This window comes from Gigantopelta aegis, chromosome 14 (assembly GCF_016097555.1).
Source record: "Gigantopelta aegis isolate Gae_Host chromosome 14, Gae_host_genome, whole genome shotgun sequence".
NCBI lineage: Eukaryota > Metazoa > Mollusca > Gastropoda > Neomphalida > Peltospiridae > Gigantopelta > Gigantopelta aegis.
Window position 1 is genome coordinate 38,575,481 of NC_054712.1, and position 20,359 is coordinate 38,595,839.

General features: G+C 41.5%; 1 protein-coding gene across 1 annotated transcript in view; it reads right to left on the bottom strand.

Annotated features, from left to right (window-relative positions):
• Positions 1–20,359, bottom strand: part of LOC121388374 (mRNA (2'-O-methyladenosine-N(6)-)-methyltransferase-like) — a 39,209-nt gene that overhangs the window by 8,994 nt on the left and 9,856 nt on the right. The window contains exons 7-12 of the mRNA XM_041519674.1: positions 13,556–13,718; positions 4,989–5,164; positions 3,774–3,860; positions 2,724–2,908; positions 2,227–2,320; positions 328–428 (exon numbers count right to left, since the gene is read on the bottom strand). Coding sequence (XP_041375608.1) covers positions 328–428; positions 2,227–2,320; positions 2,724–2,908; positions 3,774–3,860; positions 4,989–5,164; positions 13,556–13,718 — 806 coding nt within the window. The remainder of the gene's footprint in view (positions 1–327; positions 429–2,226; positions 2,321–2,723; positions 2,909–3,773; positions 3,861–4,988; positions 5,165–13,555; positions 13,719–20,359) is intronic.

The window sequence follows — 20,359 nt, forward strand, 5'->3', positions numbered from 1 at the left end:
GCCGTTACACCGGGCTAAGAACCCAGTACTTACCAGCCTTATGTCTGATGGCTTAACCACGACACCACTGAGGCCTGTATAACTATAAATGAAATGAGGTAGTGGATACTTACCATCTGGGCTGTCTGTTCAGGTTAGTGGCTAGTCAGAAGTTGGTGTAGTGGTCTTACACCTTACCTATTGAGTCGTTAAAACTTGATCTGAGTAGGAGCTGGTACTGAGCTGAGAACCCATTACTTACCAGCCTTATGTCAGATGGCTTACCGGTAACCATGACACCACTGAGGCCGGTATAACTATAAATGAAATGAGGTAGTGGATACTGACCTGCTGGTTTCTAACCTCATGAGGGCCTCTGTGGGTGGGTCTCTCCACTCCGGCATGAACACGATGAACGACAGAGGATCACGAGTCTCCGCTAGCAGATTCTAAACACAACAAATAACAATAAGTTCAACAACAACAACAACAAAAATCAAGGCTCGACCTTAGTGGTAGCCCAGGGTATTTTGGATACCAAATGTTTGCTCGGGCTACCTGATGTCTAAACCTGGTAGTCCACCGGGCTACTATATATTTTACACGTCCAGTTACTCTGCAATCAACATGTACAAGTGTGTATTTCACAGTATATTTCTTATGATTTAAAAAAAAAACTAAAACATGTTTAAATAAAAAATAAATGATTTTAATATTTTCTCTAATTTTTTTACAGTATTAAAATGATGGGGCTACCTATTTTTACTGGGGACTACCAGGTTTTATAACCTGATAGCCCAGTTGGCTACAGCTGAAAAAAGTTAAGGTCAAGGCTTGAAAATATGTGTGGTTCTGGGGTGTTTTTTAGGGTAGGTAGGGTATAACTTAATAATAATAATAATAAATAATTCATTCCTAAAATCTGTCATACTGGTTTTAGCAAACAGCAATAAAGTAGCATTTCAAACAAATTCTGCATCCTCTCGCTGTTTTGAAGATCTGTAGGTGTAAAAAAAAAATAAAGTCAGCGGAAAAAATAAGGGCCGGTTTGGTAACCGGAACTACACATATTTTTTTATGTGGCATAAAAAATATTATAACATTTAAAATACAGTGAAACCCTCAAAACTGGACCCACTGTAAACACAATTCCCTCAAAACTGGATGTATTTCAAGGTCCCTTTATAAACATCAGTATGGTATAGAAGATAACCTCTCAAAATCCAGATTCCTCTTAAAGGGACATACCCTAATTTTTAAACACTGAGGCATATGTTTTACTATTATAACCGTTTTTGACAACTGAAATCATACTTTACTTAGATTTTATGGTTTAGATTATCAATTTCCATACATTCGCAGTGTTTTTGGTCATCCTGGCGTTTTTAATATCACAAAATGGATTTCTCATATTTTTAAATACGCATGTGCGTCTGAGAAGTAACAGTTATGGAGTCGTGTTTTAGTCTATTTTTAGAGGGTATTTCACCATTTCAAAGTCACAGACTCATGTTTCACTCAGTTGTAACTTTATCCAAATGTGTTACAGGTGTGTAGATTAACTAAACTTAGTGTTAATTTTCACGGGCTGAAACTAGGATCTGTCCCTTTAACTAAACTTAGTGTTAATTTTCACGGGCTGAAACTAGGGTCTGTCCCTTTAAATGTGGACTTTTTATTTGGTCCATTAGGTGTCCCATTTATAATAATTACAATAAATCATTATCAATCAGATCATGAGATCCCATTAGCAGATTCTAGACCTAACAATTACAGTAATGAATATTAAGTGCATCATGCAGTGTTCGAAATAAGCACTTATCCGTTTGTCCTGACAAGTGATAATCTGCTGGGACAAGCAAAACGTACCTCAGTGGTTGTCCAGCGGACAAGTAAAAAATTATGATGATGTTTCACTTTGAGCAATAAAAAACATTGTCCTTGCTCTTGAATAAAACCAACAACTTACAAGTAAAACTATTGATGGACAATTAGATTTGTGGATGTACTTGTCCGGTGGACTAGTGTAAAAAAAAAAAAGCTTATTTCTATCACTGTCATGACATCCCACCAGCAAAGTGGCTGAAAACTCTCCTTAACTGCTTCAAATCCATAGATGGAGAATTAGACCATTTTTATTATTTTGAAAACAGTTTTCCTTTTCTTTTTACATCTAGCCATACTAGATAAGTCTGAATATGTGAAAATAAAGAAAAGAATATAAAATATAAATGCATAAAAAAGTACCTCAAAATGGTCCACCATAGCTTCCATGAGTTCTTCACAAAAAGGTGGGTTGGCTTCAAAGGATCCCGTTAATGGATGAAAATTCAATACGGGTCTGCAAAAGAAAATAGCTATCATTAGCCCGTAGTACCTCAAATGCTAAATGGGGGGCAGGGGGTGAAAGTTTGTCTCGTATTCACCTAAGACAGAAAGTCTTCTTTCTACACTGATATTTTCTTATGCTTCTTTTTGTGTTTTTATATATATATATGTGGAATAGCTCTCTTTATATGAATTTAGCCATCTGGAATTATCAGAAGAGTAATAGACTGTTCACCTGTTAATTCCAAATGGAGAGACTTGATGTTCCAGGTGATGTTTAATTGAGCAGCTGCTCTGATCTTACGGTCCGACGAAATTCTGAGGAGCTCTTTGCACAAAAACATATTTTGACTGACTGATTTTCATCCTCCAAAACGAAAAATCTGCACTGTATGAAATAACAACCGATTACTTACCCCCGAGATCCGAAATATCCATCCGTATCACAAAATGCAGAACAGTACTGTTTGAAATAACAATTAAGGGGAGAGGCAAAACACTCAAATGTCACCCCAAACACTCGATGTAGACACTCAAACACCGAGACAGACAGGGCCCCCTGTAGGACAATTCCTTCTTTTGAATGGATGCCAAACAGAGTCTGAAAAAAAAAGAAAAAAAAAAAGATCAATAATGGTGAATAATCACGTGAAATTGACAGGCTGTTTCATTATGTTATACTGTATATTAATTATAGATTTGTAAAGGATATTGATAAGAGTGGTAGTGATGATAAAGGGTCCTTTATATGCACCATGATGATGATCAAAGAGCTTGGTGCATGTACAGACATTTCCTTTCGGTTTTCACGCTAATACTGATGCATAGCTTCTGTACTCCGACTTCAGTGGACTTGGTTTGAGTTTGGAGTTTTCCTTCTCCTAGGAGAGTTTCCTTACTAGGATTCGGAGCCTCGCCAGCCGTTTTGATTTTGGAGTTTGCTTCTCCTAAACAGTTGTCTTTCTTCACTCACGTCCTCTGTCTGTCCGGTCCATATTAGTCTAGTCTCTACCCTTTGACCAGTCCAGCTTGGGTGACCTTACCAGGAGCCGATGCTCCAGCTGGCATAGCTCTCCTAGTCATTGAGACATGCAAGCTACCTTACCATGTCAAGGAATGGACCATGAGATGGCACCATCTTACAGACAGGACAGCACATACAATGGCTCCAAGTATGTTGCAAATATATAATATGTTTTTTATGGAAAATTATTTGTATATATAGTTGACTAAATTTATACCTGTTGACAAGACCCTTGAATTTGTCAAGACCAGTCATATTATAACAATCGTAGACTTACATTTTACAGTGTTTTGTGAATTGGTTCCTAGTTAAATTTGTAAAATCCTATAGGTCCACCAAACATACAGCCTTCTGCATCTCAGATAAAATAAATCCCATTTCACAAGTAGTATAGTGTTCTAACAACAAAAACATTATGACTGTTTGTAACAGTCCAACCAACCTGGTATCGCTTCCCTAAACAAAAGACCCGTGACAGGAAGTGTTCAAATCTGGGGTCATCTCGACAGTTTAATCGGTATAACTGTTCCTGAAATGAAGAAAATATCAAATAATTAAATAGTGGTATTGGCTTTATTAGGTCATTAAACAAAACTCCTGCAAAATTCTATCAAGTAACACAAAAGAATAATAAAACAGTATTTTGAATTCAGAAACAGCTTATAATAATTATCACTCTTATTTTATTTGTCTTCTTCAAAACACACTTTTGATAAAATGTATTACTGATCAATATGTAAATTTTAATAACCATATTAGAGTATTTTGCTTTAGGCAATTTCTTATAAATTGTGGGTATTTTTTTTTAAATGTTTTAAAAATTATTACAAAAATGCAGGTTTTCCCCCCATTTCAGCCAACAAGTATTAATGTTATGATTACTGCAGACAAGATATCGCAAGTCAACATACTGTACACTGTATAGAGTGCATTCCCCAATTCGTATTTCCTGCCGTTTTGCACACGACACTCACAGGAAATAGATTGAATGAGATTATCACAGCTTTAGTTTTGTTTTTCAATGGAATATACCGGGAAATGAAAAAGTGGTTTTCGGCAAGTATTTTCGCTAGACAATAATGGCAGAACATCAGAGTTATTTTGAGCTAATTTGATAATAAAATTGACCATTTTATCAACAATGAAAATCAACAAATATTGGCATATGAATCTTGTCAGAAAAACACAGTCTTTGGGATATAATGGATATAAATACTGGACATTTGGCCACAAATGCCCAGAAGTAAACACAACCTTTAAAAAAATTTGCTTAATTTTAATTAACATTAACTCATCTAAAATATGTTAATAACTAATAACTAATCTGGAGTATACAAAGTAAAAGTGTGTTTTATTTAACGACACCACTAGAGCACATTGATTTTTTATCTTATCATCGGCTATTGAACATCAAACATATGGTCATTCTGACACTGTTTTCAAGAGGCAACCCGCTGTCGCCACATAGGCTACTCTTTTACGACAGGCAGCAAGGGATCTTTTATTTGCGCTTCCCACAGACAGGATAGCACAAACCATGGCCTTTGTTGAACCAGTTACGGATCATTGGTCGGTGCAAGTGGTTTACACCTACCCATTGAACCTTGCGGCTGGAGTATACAATTTATAAGAAAATTTATAAGAGTACTCCACTGACCAGTTTGTGAAAGTGTGCACTGTTGACACGAACTTCATCCCCCTTGATGCGTAGAACGGTCATTTCTCCATCTGTACTGTGTTCTATGTGTGGCACTCTCAACGCAGGTACGGCCATCTGGATACAGTAGCAAGGGACCTTTCTAGGGTGGGCAAGTTCTGGTAGAGGTTCCATTTCTGGTCAATATAAAAAATATAAAATGTATTTGAAACTAGCACAATTTAATTTAACACAATGCATTCTGAAACTGGGATACGAGTTACAAATGTACAATACATGAGTTACAATTGTATTTATTCATCAATGGTTGTCATTTCTGTTTTTGTCGTAAAATTTTGTATGTATCAATTTATTTGTTCTTTTAATTGCCAAACAAAATTCTAAGTGTATTTATTAATGTAAAGTTTTTAATTTATGTGTTAAATAATGTGTTTGTGACTCCATTATACATTTTTTTATGCTCTGCTCAATTACATGTGTTACCAACACACCATTTGTCCAATATGCTTAACGTGTATATCAGGGGTTCAAAATACCACCGCCCGACGCCCGTGCCAAGTGGAATTTTCATGCCGGGCAAGTAATTATGTTAACTGCATATGCCCGATGACAAGTGACTAATGTAACACCTAACATCTTATTAAAATTTTGTTACAAATCTCGGTAAAACCTTTAGAAAGAGTTCCGATCATGCGAGCATTTACATAGCTGTAAGGAGAACTAACCCTAATCCTAAATGCTGGAACGATCGGAACTCTTGCCAATGTGTTGAAAGTTTGACGAGTTATTCCCCTTTTACTATCGACTAAGCTCGGTAATTTCCGCCACTGAACGTTCGACTGAATTCATACAAGCAATCGGTTCGATGATCTTCAAACTTAGAAATAACATCCAATACGCTTTACAGAGCTCTCATATAAAAATAAAGTATACATGCCTTGTGTGTGCAATCATAATGTTTAATACTTGCAAACATGGTAAATGAGGTGGGATACAGTTTAAAGTTGACATATTCAAATTAAATTAGACATTAACGTGGTTCCAGAATCTGCCCTTTGCAAATGAACGGGGGCGTAAAGCAAGTTTATAATTTCTGAGTTACCTTGAACAGAGCATAAATATTATGAACTGTATTCTTATAAAAGTTGCAAGACATTTTAATTTAGATATAATAAACCTTGTAGCAGAATATACTTAATGTGTTTGTTTTTTCAGTACTTTACAAATGTACATCTACGTTCGTGTAAAATTAACAGGTAAGGTGAAGTTATATTTCATTAGCCCTAGGTCATAATCGTGATGGTGCGATGCCCTCTAAACATACATGAATATATTCTCTTTTTTCTGCTTTATTAATAGTTTTTAACCCTAGAGCGCCCGCCTGTATCAAATATGATACGCAAAATAAATTAGGTTAATTAAAATTAACAAATATAAAACAGTTTGTACAATCAACATACCATTGTCCACAAATGCCTAATGTATCACATTTAGTACAGAACACTCGTGCCACCTATCGTATTTTTTGAGAATTAGTGTCGAAAGATGGACGAAAACAAGAAGGGCTACATTCGCATCTGAAGAATTTTTTTATAAAGAAATGTAACACGCAGGTGAGTGGGACTGATTAGTAAATTCTATGTATATTTGTGGTAATAAACAAAGAATGCAGTAAACTGAAATAATCTGATACTTACATTTTAACATGTACAGGAAAAGGCGCCAAACTACGCGTATCAAATATGATACGTCAGGCGTTCGTGGTTTGACGTCATTAAAGTTAAGTGTCTCATACCAGAATTTCAAAAATACAAACTCTAAAACAGTCACACGCCAGTGTTTTAAAAATGCTATAGCACAGCAATAATAATGAAAATATATATATGTATTATTATAAACAAGAACTTTATTATATAATAATAATAATAAATTATATAAATAAATAGCCTAAATAAAATAAGTAAAATAAAAGAATATTTTTTTAGTAGATTTTTGTTTTCCATTTCAGATTTTTTGTCATCAATTTCATTATGAATGAGCAACATTTTACATTGAAAGATGCCCTTGAAATAATAGATGGCGACTTTAGTGAAATTGATGGGAATGAAAATGAAATTGAAAATGACGACCCACATGACACTAACTGGCTAATTGAGGATCACCATGTCACTGATAGTGACAGTGATGATGATGTGCCACTTATTGAGTTATCCAATAAAAGAAAGAAAATAACGGACGACTATGACAGTGATGATGACATACCTTTACAACAGTTGCTTAATAATGAACTAACACTACCTAACAATTACAAGTGGTGTAAGCAAATGTTTACCCCTCCATCAGATACCAAGTTCCATGGTAATACAACATTGCCACCACTGCCTACATCAAGTGACGGCGAGATAACACCGTATTCACTATTTAAAATGTTCATTACAGATGATATGTTAGCCACAGTGGCCAAAGAAACCAACAAGTATAGTGTTGAAAAAGACGGAAAATCTACCAATACCACCCCTCAGGAACTAGAGCAGGTGCTTGGGATATATTTTTTCATGGGGCTCGCACAGATGCCTAATGCACGATGCTACTGGGAACAGGAAGTAGCTTATAGTTCCATCTCTAGTGTTATGGCACGGAATCGATTTCTGAAATTATTATCCAGGCTCCATTTTGAGGACAATAACAATGCAACAGATAAAATGAAAGAAGACAAATTATGGAAAATTAGAAGTTGGTTTGAGGCGATGCGGAAAAACTGCATGACTATACCACCAGAAGAGTGCCAATCTGTTGATGAAATCATTATCCTTTCAAGGGTAGGTCACATTTGCATGTGTACATGCCAAACAAACCTCACAAGTGGGGATTCAAGCTATGGGGTAGGTCGGGGTCTGATGGCTATATTTATGACTTCGACTTGTACCAGGCAGCCTTCAAAGATGACAAATCAGAACTTGGTCTCGCTGCAGGTGTAGTTGAGAAGCTGACAAATACTTTGCCATCAGATCGGCATTTCAAAGTATTTGCCGACAACTACTTCTCGGCTATACCACTTGTAGAAACATTTTAAAAAAGAAAGATTTGGTACATTGGCACTGTGCACATGAATAGGGTACAAAATTGCAAATTATCTGATGATAAGGAACTGAAAAAAAACAAGCGTGGGCACTACGAGTACATGGTTGAAGAAAAAACAAATACGGTTTGTCTTCGTTGGGTTGACAACCGACCTGTCAGCCTGATATCGTCATACGTTTGTGCAGACCCAGTTGGACAAGCCAGACGTTGGAACAGAAAAGAAAAAAATATGAAACTGTTGACAAACCTGCCATTGTTGAAGAGTACAATAAGTTTATGGGTGGCATAGATCTTCTCAACATGTGCACATCCATGTACAAGTACAACTTGCGATCGGCTCGATGGTATTTATACCTCTTCTGGTATTCTGTTACCATTGCTTTGGTAAATGCCTGGTTTGTGTACCGAAGGTATCATGGTGAAATTGGCACAGAAAAGAGAAAAATCATGAGATTGAGAAAGTTCCAGGCATTGTGTGCCCAATCACTGACGAGTGCTGGAAAAGAGAAAAAGAAATGTGGGCGTCCGTCTGAGGAAGACCGGTCGTTACACCAATCTCCACACGTGAAACGACCAAAATCCTCCAAATTGGTCGCACCTGATGTTCGGAGCAACGAATACAACCATTTCCCAACATGGGAAAAATCTCGCCAGCGATACAAATTATGTCCTGCAGCAAAACCGTTCTTTAGCTATGTGAAATGCCAAAAATGCCAAGTCCACCTCTGTTTGAACAAAGACAGAAATTGTTTTTACGCATTTCACCAGTGATAGGACCTAGTTCTAAAAACTCACATCTTTGGAGTTATTGTTGTTAATTCTTTTAAGAAGTTTATTGTTATGATTTGATCATTTCGCAGGTTTACATTTGGAAAATTTGCTGCATTTCTTCGATGGAGTTCATCAGTTTCGTTTTACAAGAAGAAATATGGCATACATGAAATAACACGGTTAATATTTTACATTAGCCAGAGTATGACAAATATTTTGAAAAGTCACTAGCCACAGGGCTAGTGGGTTTGTGAAAACCACTAGCCCACCAAGATAAAGCACTAGCCCAAATTCCTGATCAATTATAACTGGATTTTTATATAATTTTTGTAACATTACACATTTACGAGTATAACAGTAAAATAAAACAAACACTTAAATCATGTTGTAACTTTCAGTTTTTTGTCTTGTCGTACGTTTTGTCTTTTGTCAAGTGTGATCCATCGTCATTGTCCCGTTTTTGTCCCGGGGAAAATTAATTGAGCAAACTCTTGGTTGGTATCTAAAAACACTATCAAAATAATTAAATTTAAATGAGGGTACGACAGTGTCGCCAGGAACGGTGATGCCAAATACAGGGCATTATCCCGTGTCAGACCGATATCAAAAGAATATAACGGCGACATCTAATCCGTTGTTAATTGATGAACAAAAAAGGTATTATCTTGTATCGGCAGCTATGACGTTTTATCCAAACCGCTACACGTAATAGGCCAAGCCGAGTCATTGCATATGCGGTTACCATTAAAGTAAATTGTTTTCCTGATTGCCGATAACCACATGTTAGCGAAGTGTTAAATTAAAAAACAATAGGTAAATAAAACAAACACTGAAATTCAAAGCATGGCTGGGGTTTACTTGATTGAGATTAACCTGTCGTTGCGATTGATGATTTCCAAGTTCTTAGCCTAAAACATGTGCGAGATTAACGACCACGTGACGTGTCTAACCAATCAAAACACGCATGTCATTAGACTTTATTTCCTGTGCCAGAAACTTGAAAGGGAAAGGTAAACAATGCATGCTGTAACTGTGACGATGTAGAGATAGCATGTTACTGCAGTTTGCAGACCTAGCTCAAGTGGATTATTATTATATACTCATTGCGTTGTTGATATTATTCGATGAGAAACGTCACAATCAAATTTATTAAACGAAATTTTAGCCGAGAGAAAAAGAAAGAAAGAAAACAAAAAACCCACGATCGAGCGATGACGAGAGGAGGGGGGAAACCACTAGCCCGCAGGGGCTAGTGGTTTTGCGTTTCTCACTAGCCCGAACTTAAAAACCACTAGCCACGGGCGTCGGGCTAGCGGATTTGTCGAACTCTGCATTAGCACCTGTTGAATACGTTGTTTTTTTAGTCTGCTAATAATGACGACAGTTGAGAGGGATGAAATAATGTTCAGCGCCCTCAATAGTTTAAGAAGTAGCAGGCTACAACAGTGATGATAGCAGGGGGCAAAGTGGGGGGTCTGGGGGCCCTCCACAAGAAACATTTGAAAAATCGAACCTCTGAGATGCATTCTCATGGCCTCTGTTAGCGCAAATCAGTCACCATCCATTAAATGCAGCAACTGAACAATTTTACTCGAAAAGTAGGCGGCGGCAAAAGCTGTTTCAGGCGGCGATTTGCCACCGGAGACCGGGTACTTTTGAGGGCTCTGAATGTTGATTGCAACATAAAATAGCACAAATATTCGACACCGTATCATATATGATACATTGGAAACTAACTGTTTAAAACCTAATGTATCATATATGATATGGTCCCTAAATTTGGCCAAAAAATCCAAAAACTTTATTTTATTATATTTTTTGTTTTTCTTACATTGTTTATTGATTGTTCACCAACTGTGATATTTTTCACATCGCTGTTTATATGTTCAGGCGTTCTAGGGTTAACAAATAAATTATGCTCAATAATTTAAAAATACCAGGCTGCAATCGATGTACACCCACTTCCCGGCTGTTGTTTACCAAGCCTGAACTATTTAACAACATAACATAGCTCATGTTTACTTTGAGCCCAGCCACGACTGTTTGCCAGAGACATTGCCAGAGAAGTGTTTTGGGGCACAAAATGTTAAATAATATACACACAATAATGACACATGGGCCAAAATCCCTAAACATTTTTGAACCAATGCCAGCCATAAAAGAATGGCTCACGAGTGGAAAGGGATCTCACAACATCCACGGCCATACAAGTGGTCACTAAGGCATACATTGACACAATAATTATATTTAGATGAACAAGTGGATACTACCAAACAAATAACAAAGTTTAAATCAACAAATGGACACTATTTAAAAACAAAATTTAAATCAACAAATAGAGAAGAGAGTTGATACTACTGGACAGACATATACATTTAGTACTTCCTAGGTAAGTGTTGTAACCTATTGGCAAAATTCTTTATTTGTGCAATTAAACCAATTACTTTCAAGATTATTACACTATTAAGCACTGAATTAAATTAAATAGGAGGAACACAATTGGTTACCGTAAGAAGTATGGGCAAGTGAAAAAATATATGGGGCAAGTGAATATCTGATTGGCACTTACCCTGTGGCAAGTAATTTTTTTGAAATTTTTTGAACCCCTGATATATACTCTTCAAAAGAAGAAACGCAAAACCACATTGTTGTAACATTTGGAGAATTGATTTAATTATTGAATGGTGAGTCCGATAATTACCAAATGTTGCAGGATTGTTCACAATTCACTCTAGTCCATTGTGAGTAAGTGATAGGACACACCACCAAGGTCAAGGTCATCTGGAGTCAATACCGGGTGTGGCCTCCGCGTGTGTTGACAACTGCCTGGCACCGCCTTCCCATTGAAGCAACCAGAGTACGGATGACGTCCCGGGGGATGGTGGCCCACTCGGCCTGCAAGGCTGCTGCCAGCTCGGGCAGGGTCTGGGGCTGTGGTTGTCGCTGTCGGTCCAACTCGTCCCATAGATTCTCAATTGGGTTCAAATCCGGTGATATTGATGGCCAAGGAAGGACATTAATGTTGTTGTTCTGTAGGAAAGCCGTTGTGAGACGTGCTGTGTGAGGCCTGGCGTTGTCATGTTGGAACACTGCGTTGGCGTTGGCCATAACTGGAACGATGTGTGGCCGGAGGATCTGGTCAATGTAGCCCTGTGCATTCAGGTTGCCCTGCACGTGGACCAGGTCAGTTCTGCCAGTGTGTGAGATGGCTGCCCACACCATGACACTACCCCCGCCGAATCTGTCCACTTCCTGCACGCAGTTTGCCGCATAACGTTCACCACGACGCCTATACACGCGACATCTTCCATCATGACGTCGGAGCAGAAATCGGGACTCGTCACTGAACCACACCTGTCTCCATCGCAGTTGAGGCCATTGTCGATGAATCTGGCACCACTGCAGTCGGAGTCGACGGTGTTGTGGTGTTAAGATGACACCTCGAACTGGACGTCTGGCACGAATTCCTACCTCACGTAGGCGGTTCCGTACGGTCTGGTCGGATATCCTGCGCAAACCTGGTATTGCTGCGGCTGTGGAGGTGCCAGTAGTCAATCGTTCCCGAAGGTGGCGTACCCGGATGTAGCGGTCCTGCCGGGGGTAGTGACCCGTGGTCGACCGGATCTAGGGAGGTCACGTGTTGATCCATGTTGCTGGTAACGGTCCCACAGTCTGGAGATGGTGCTTGGGGACACATGGAATGCCCTGGCAACGGCCGTTCTGGATTCGCCTGCGTCTAGTCGGCCGATGGCATTGTTTCTCTGCGGTTCACTGAGACGTGGCATGTCCTGGATTGTCAACTGTCGGCCAGATACAGAGGCCAGGCAAGCGAACACCCTGCACTTTTATACTGTCGGTGTTCATGTTGCACGTGCAGACAACGCACGTGCAGTGGTGACATGGTTTGCACGTGGCTGCGTTTTTGCGAATATTCACATTTTGGAACTTTATTGTACAGTAGCTGCGTTTTATCGAATGTAACCGTGGGAATGTGTTTGGGACATGCAATGACCTTATACTCACAAAGCATGAACCGGTAGGAAACATAAAATCGGAGTTATAACCCATTTGTACCCTTTTGCGTTTCTTTTTTTGAAGAGTATATATATATGACGTTATATTTCTGTAAGAAAATATTCAGTGAAATATCCATTGCATTATTTATGCCTTTCAGTATATTTTCTAGATTTATTACCCAGATCTCTTTATTACATGTTGGTGTATTAATCAACAGTTTATTGTAATAGCTTCAATCTCAGGATAATCTATTAAAGGGACATTCCTGAGTTTGATGCTCTTTTTAAGATGTTATTGACTAACAGACTTTTTAACGATTGTAATTACATACCAAATATATTTTTCTGCATAATATATTATTGGCTGTATATAAACATGTTTCTGATCATTCTAATATTTGTACTAGGTTAAATTTCATTTTATTTCCTAAAATATATTTTTTCATACATACAAAACTATTTGAAAACAAAATCCAGTTTGGGCTTCTTACACATAATTAAGATGACCAGAAACACATTGAATATACAGAAAATGATATTCTAAACAAGAAAATATATTTAATATGTAAGTTTAATCGTAGAAATATTTTATTAGTCGGAAGTATCTTACAATGTAGCAAACTGAGGCATGTCCCTTTAATGTTTTAAAAGCATTGGGTACATTTGGTTTAAAGAATCTCTGTATTTGTCTGCACTGACCATGAATGTTATGTTCTTTTAGCAGTTTCCAGTGTCTGTCAGAGATCTTGCGCACCGTGTCACAAGACATGTGGTAGATCTTGCTGCAGATCCCCTTAACAGACTCCTTGGCCACCTCAGTAAGGTGAGGCTGGCACTCCCGCTTCAGGTGAGCTAACCGTTCCTACAATAAACAATATCACAAGTAAAGGAAAGGAAAATAAGTAGCAACTTCAGTAAGGTGAGGCTGGCACTCCCACTTCAGGTGGGCTAACCTAACCGTTCCTATAATACAAGAAGTAAAGGAAAGGAATATCAGCGCAGGGGTCGAATTTCAATTTTGGGGGGCATGGCAAGTTTTGCCTTTGATTTAATAACAAAAATTAGGGCACCAAGGCAAGTTGGAGAGGCACAAAGGCAAACAGCTAGGTCTTGGACTCTAGTGTTTATGCTTTATGCTGTTTTCCTTCGCATGAGCTAGCGATCAGTTCATCGAACAGAGTCCACACATGTTCAACGACGGAAGTAAACATGCATTATGAAAAAATCCGGACTGGGCTATGTTCAGATGTTTCACAATTTTATTTTTATTTTTGGCCTGTTAGCCAATCACAAACCGTTTTGAACTAGTATTTTGACGGCAATAAATATTGTTTCAATCAAACTTAAGTTACTGAGTACTAGTAGCTTGTGCCTTCAAATTTCGTTTCGTTTGTTTTCGGTTTTTGTTTTTATAACAATTATAAGGATTAACTTGTAAACAATAAAGTCTTGATTGGTTAAAGCAGGAAAACTATTGTTTTATGTGTATAGCACTCGTGTGTACATGTAAGATTAGTTCTACAGATTAGCGTAACAACCGGCAAAACTAAGTTCCATTTTTAAAACAAAATTATTGACATCTGTACTTCGTTTTTTCATTGATGGGGGTTGGGAGATTCGCGAATTGACCCATTTTCATTAAATCGCGAAAATTTAATCCCGCGAAAATAAAGTATTCTACAGTACTTGGGTACTAGAGGTCAAAATAAATGAATGTGTCAAATATGCAGACAGAGCACAAAACTACTTCATCCTTCCTGCACCACCTGTAGGACTGCCACTCTCTCAGGACTGGCTTGACACAATGAAGCTTGTTCATTACCTCAACGTCCCAATCATCTTGCCAAGTTGAAAAGATATATTGGTTAATAAGATATTTAATGTAAACAAAGAACATATTTATAGATGTCGTGAACTTAAAACTGCTTTAAATAACATTATTTTTATGGGCATTTTAGCACATTTTGATTTACATCCTGGTGTAACTGACTGGTCACTTAGTATGTCAACAAACAGCCTGACTACGCTGTGATTTTTTATATTACATTTTGTGTCATTTCTAAATAATAAAATGCTGGGTTTAAAAAATTGGAGAAAACTTGAGTGTTTTCTCTTTTATAGATACATTACCTGTCCTCAAACAAGTGCACCTCCCCCCCACGCAAGTGGTCTGGTCCGAACATCCCAACAGCCAATGGGATGGCCTAAATTCTTCTACTGTATACTGCTCTCTAGTTCCGGTCACATGACTGTAACTTCCTTCTTTTTCCATGAGCGCATCGCACAGAGAACAGGAAGCGGGGAGGCCCGGGCGGGATGAATCTTGAGGACAGGTAATGTATCTATAAAAGAGAAAACACTCAAGTTTTCTCCATTTCTATAGACATTACCTGTCCTCAAACAAGTGCAGCATTCAACAGATGGTGGTGGGTGCCGAGATCCGTAGATGCTTGTGATAACTCCCCAACCGGGGGAAAGAGGCTGACTAGTGGAAGAATAAGGCCAACCTTGGTAAACCCTCCTCCTAGGGATGCCCGTCACAGACCAATGCAGGTGATGTTAGTAACAACAACCAGAATGGTGGCATCCGTCAGCAGTGGCAGGTACGGCTCCTAGAACACATGAACCAGGAGGCGGAAGCCACATCTCATGCTGGTTCTGACAGGGTGGGAAGACGTAGCCACCAGGGATGCAGGTGTTAGGTAACCCTCACGTATTGAAGTGTTATAGTTTTTCAATAACAAGCGACAACCTAATGAGGTGCATCCGTCAGAACATTGAACAAAACAAGACCCCCGAATGTTTTCTGTCTAGTACACCAAAGATCTGTTAGTTCAATAACGACAACCAATAACCACATGCAGTGAAGAGTTAAGGTTATCGAGACAAAAGTTCCGGCACCAGTGCGTGAACTGTGCAAAAGAACAAAAGTCTAAGCAATCCTCACCTGTCGATTCGGTGGACATCTCGGTATGCAGCCCAGAATCAGACAGACATCAACGGCGACAAGGATGGCTTGTATTCAACAGAGTCTGTGCAGCAACAACCGGACCCAGATGATGGAACCCCTCAACGTCTTCTGTGGAGACATCCCTCAGATAATAGTTGGCGAAGATGGAGTCCGTCGCCCAGAAACAGCCAGTGATGATGTGCTGAATGGATGTGTTGCAATGCAGGGACATCGTGGCAGCCAAGGCACGGAGTTCATGCGGATTGGAAGCAGACGGAGCAGGTAAACCCTCCTTCTGATAAGCGGTCAGGATAGAAGACCGGATCCAGGTGGCCACCGTGTTCTTGGTAATATCCCTCAACCGACTCTGGTTACAGGAAAGGAAAAGTCTTTACGATGTTGTCGAAAAGATCTGGTCCTCTCGATGTACTGGTGCAGGGCTCTAACAGGGCACAACGCCAAGTCCTCAACGTCCGCCGGACCAACGATAGAGGAGAGGGCCTGCACAACATACAGCGAGGCGCTTGGTCTGGTAACTGATTCTTTTGCAATAAAGTGCATGAGTAACCCCAAGTTGACTGCACGCCGATCTCGGTGAAAACGTACCAAATCTACATCAAGAGCATGAAGTTCTGAGACACGAGCAGCCGTGGCGAAACCGAGTAAAAACACCGTCTTCCGTGTCAAATCTTGCAGGGAAGAGGACTCGATCGGCTCATAAGGTGCGGTCGATAACGCTCGTAACACCAAATTCAGGTCCCATCTTGGTGGCCGAAAACCGGTGTACTTGATCTTCAAGGCGAAAACCTTTGATCATTTTATGGATCTCAGGAATACCCGATAACTTCGTTCCAGTAGTTACATCACGAACAGTAGCGATGACCGAAAACGTACCCAGCGATGGTAGACCCCTTCAATCGTAAAGTGGTCCGCAGATACAGCAAAAAAATCAGCAAGACGAGGTATCTGTATCGTCTGAGGTTTGAGTTTTTTTCTAACACACCATCGGTGAAAGCAAAGCCATCTGACGTTGTAAGCCGCAGTAGTAGATGATCTGTGCGCTTTCAAAATGGCCGCCGTAGACTGTGAAGAAAAACCTTTCTTCCTCAAACTCTTGGAGATAAAGTCCACGCGTGCAGTTGGAACAACTGCGGACGTGGATGGTACAGTCTTGACGTGGGATGCAGCAACAGATGATCACAGTCTGGCAGCGGTAAAGGATGTGGATCGGCAAGACGTATTAGATCTGGATACCACATCCTGGATGGCCACATCGGAGCAATGAGCAACAGGCGACAATGGTACAGCTGAAACCTCTGAAGCACCCTTGGAAGGAGGATTGGTGGAGGAAAAGCGTACGCGTCCATCTGTTCCCAGCTGATGGCCAATGCGTCGAGATCCAGAGCTTCGGGATCCGGCACCGGAGACACGTAAACCCTCAGCTGATGGTTGAATCGTGTGGCGAAAAGATCGATGTTGGTGTCCAAAGTCTGTCGCACACCCATCGAAACGCTTCCGGATGGAGCATCCACTCCGTCGGCTGTGGAGACGACGGCCGGGACAATGTGTCGGCTAGTACATTGCAAACCCCTGGAATATGACGAGCCCGAAGTTGCAATGGAATTTCGTCGACCAGCTTGTAGAGACGATAAGTCAACTGCAGCAGACTGCTGGAGTGAGTTCCGCCCTGACGACTGATGTAAGCCGCCGCGGTCGTACTGCCTGTGGCCACCATGAGAGAGGCTTCCGTCAACATCTGTCGCCAATGAAGGATAGCGTAGTAGACTGCCAACAACTCTAACAGGTTGATGTGGAGTCCGAGTTCGCCGGGAGACCACAGCCCTGAAGTAGTCTGGTTGCTTAGATGGGCTCCCCAACCTTCCAGTGACGCGTCGACGAATAGGTGATGAGTGGCTATGAAGGCCCGCATAGAGACACCTTCTAAGACGTTCGATCGGAGCTGCCACCACTGCAGGCTGGAGCGTAGATCGTCTGGAAGTGAGATGATCAAGTCCGGATTGTTGAAACGAACAAACGGTATGAGAAACATCTGCAAGCGCCTCAACTGGAGACGACCTCTGAGTGTCAAATCCTGGGCAGAAGTGAGGAGACCCAGGAGACTCTGCCAACCGCGGAAGGTCATTGGAGCGGTGAGGGCTATGACAATCATGGTCTGGATCTTCTCCCAACGGTCTAAAGGAACTTGAACGAGGCCCAGGTCGGGTCGAAGCCAAGCGCCTATGAACTGTAGAGACTGCGTGGGAGCCAGTCGAGATTTCTCGATGTTGATAATCCAACCCAGCTGCTTGAGAAAGTCCATGATGAAGGCAACATGTGCAGTCAGCCCTGTCCTGCTGTGACACCTCATCAGGCAATCGTCGAGGTATGGGTAAAAGGATATACCTCTGCGATGCAGGAAGCGTGACATCGGAGTCGTGATTCTGGTGAACAGCCATGGCGCTATGGATATCCCAAAGGGCAGGACTGTCCATTCGTAATGCCGACCCTGTAGCACAAACCGTAGGTAGTGATGGAAATCGGCATGCATCGGAACGTGCAGGTAGGCGTCCTTTAGATCTAGCGAGGCAAGCCAATCCCCCGGTCTGATCACGGCTATGATATCTCGCAACGTTAACATCTTGAAGGTCGGAGGAGGAGACAGATAGTGGTCGTTGAAGACCGCCAAGTTGTGAATCATTCGCAGCTCTGGAGAATCTTTCTTTGGTACGAGAAAGATGTCCGAGTAAAATCCGGGTGTTAAGTGTACTTCCGAAATGCTGCGAACGGCTCCCTTCTCCACCAGCTTGTTGACGGACTCCTGTAGAACCTTGACTTGCGCAACGGAATGCCGCGGTTCTCGAGGTGAAGTGGTCAATGGAGGGATGGCAGACAATTGCAGACGATACCCTGTCTTCAAGATCGACGTGACAAACGGATCTTGGCAAAGTGTCTGCCAGTTTCGCCAATAACGGCGAAGTCGACTTCCGACCATGGATCTTCCGACCGGTGTGGTACACACCGGAAGCGTCAAAACCGAATCGTTGTTCTGGTTCAAAATCAGGGGCGGGCGTAGGTTGAAGCAATCTGAGCAGTCCACGATCTGTTGGCTGGCGTCAACGTCGACCAGGCTTCCCCTGGGTCCGAGCTGGCGGACCGGATGGTCGTCTGACCGGAAACCTTCGAGAAGGTTGACCTCGAAAGGAACCTCTCCAGCGTTTAGATGGTGGTTGTGGTGTGAATGTAGACTTCCGCTTTGTAGATTCCAACGTCGAAATAAGTTGCAACGCTTTGACAGTTGCTGTCGACTGTTGGTCCTTATCATTGGCCTTCACCACCTCAGAAATTTTGCCTGCAAACAGCTTCGTTGCGGACCACAGTTGAGCTAACAGCTCCTTCTTATGCTGGAAATCCAAAGTGGATTTCTTTAAATAAGCCTGGCGACGATATTGCATTAACATCGAGGACATCGAAGTCACCGAAGACGTCAGGAAAGCTAGCATCTGCGCCGATTGCTGAAACAGCGCGTAGCACCGTGCATCTTTTGCCTGGGTGGCCATCGCCGCAAGGAAAACGTCCAAGTAAGATAACACAAACAAGCAACGTCTCTGGGCAGTATCCATGGCTTGTACTTGTTTGTCCGTCAAATCCACGGTTGACGACTTCCCAAGACGGTGAACATCTTCATCCAAGGACGGAGCTACATCTGTAAAGGTCATGTCAAACACCGGATACATACGGTGACCCCAAGTCGGGAAGGCGACGAAAGACGCTGTGTCTTTAAAAGTGCGGTCTAAATCCGTCGCCACCTCGGATACGAGTGTACCGGCAGCCAAGGAACGGATCACCACATCTTCCGGAGGGACATCAGTCGCTATCATCGGTGTCGGTCCCTTCTTGGACGGCGTTGGTGGATGTGGCAAGGACGGCAACATGTCATAGACTGCCGCCAAGCAATCCCTCATATTCATATGGTCAGAAGATTCAGTCTCATCAATGACGGAAACCGCTGTAGGCGCTGCATCTCCAAAGTCTCGAACACAGGCTAATCGATCCGCCGAAACAGAATTCACTGGTGAACCGGACCGTGGACGGTCCCGTCGAGAACCCTCTGAAGCGTCAATAGGTGGTCTGCGCTGCCGATCCACGGAACCCGTAGGGAGACGTGCAGGTCGTGGGGAACGGCTACGAGCCCGGCTCCGGTCCCGGCTCCGCTGCGCCGAAGATGACTTTGAAGATCGGTGATCCTTGGAGGCCGTGGAACGCCTAACTGATTGAGTCGGCTTGTCAGAGGGCTGCGTAGGAACTGCAGGCCTGTCATCTGAAGTCTTGCATCCTGGAGCCGCACCCCCCGAAGAGGGGACTTGAACCGGACCTGGCCCCAAACCCGCCGGTTGTGGTAAGGCCGCCATTGACGCCATAGTCTCTTTCAGCATAGTAGGTAGCATCGAACGTAATACATCTGCTATGGAGTCCGCAATTGACGGCGAAGATTCCACTTTCTTGGCTCTCGCCGACAGCACCTTCAAGTAAGCCGCGAACTCGACAGTAGACAG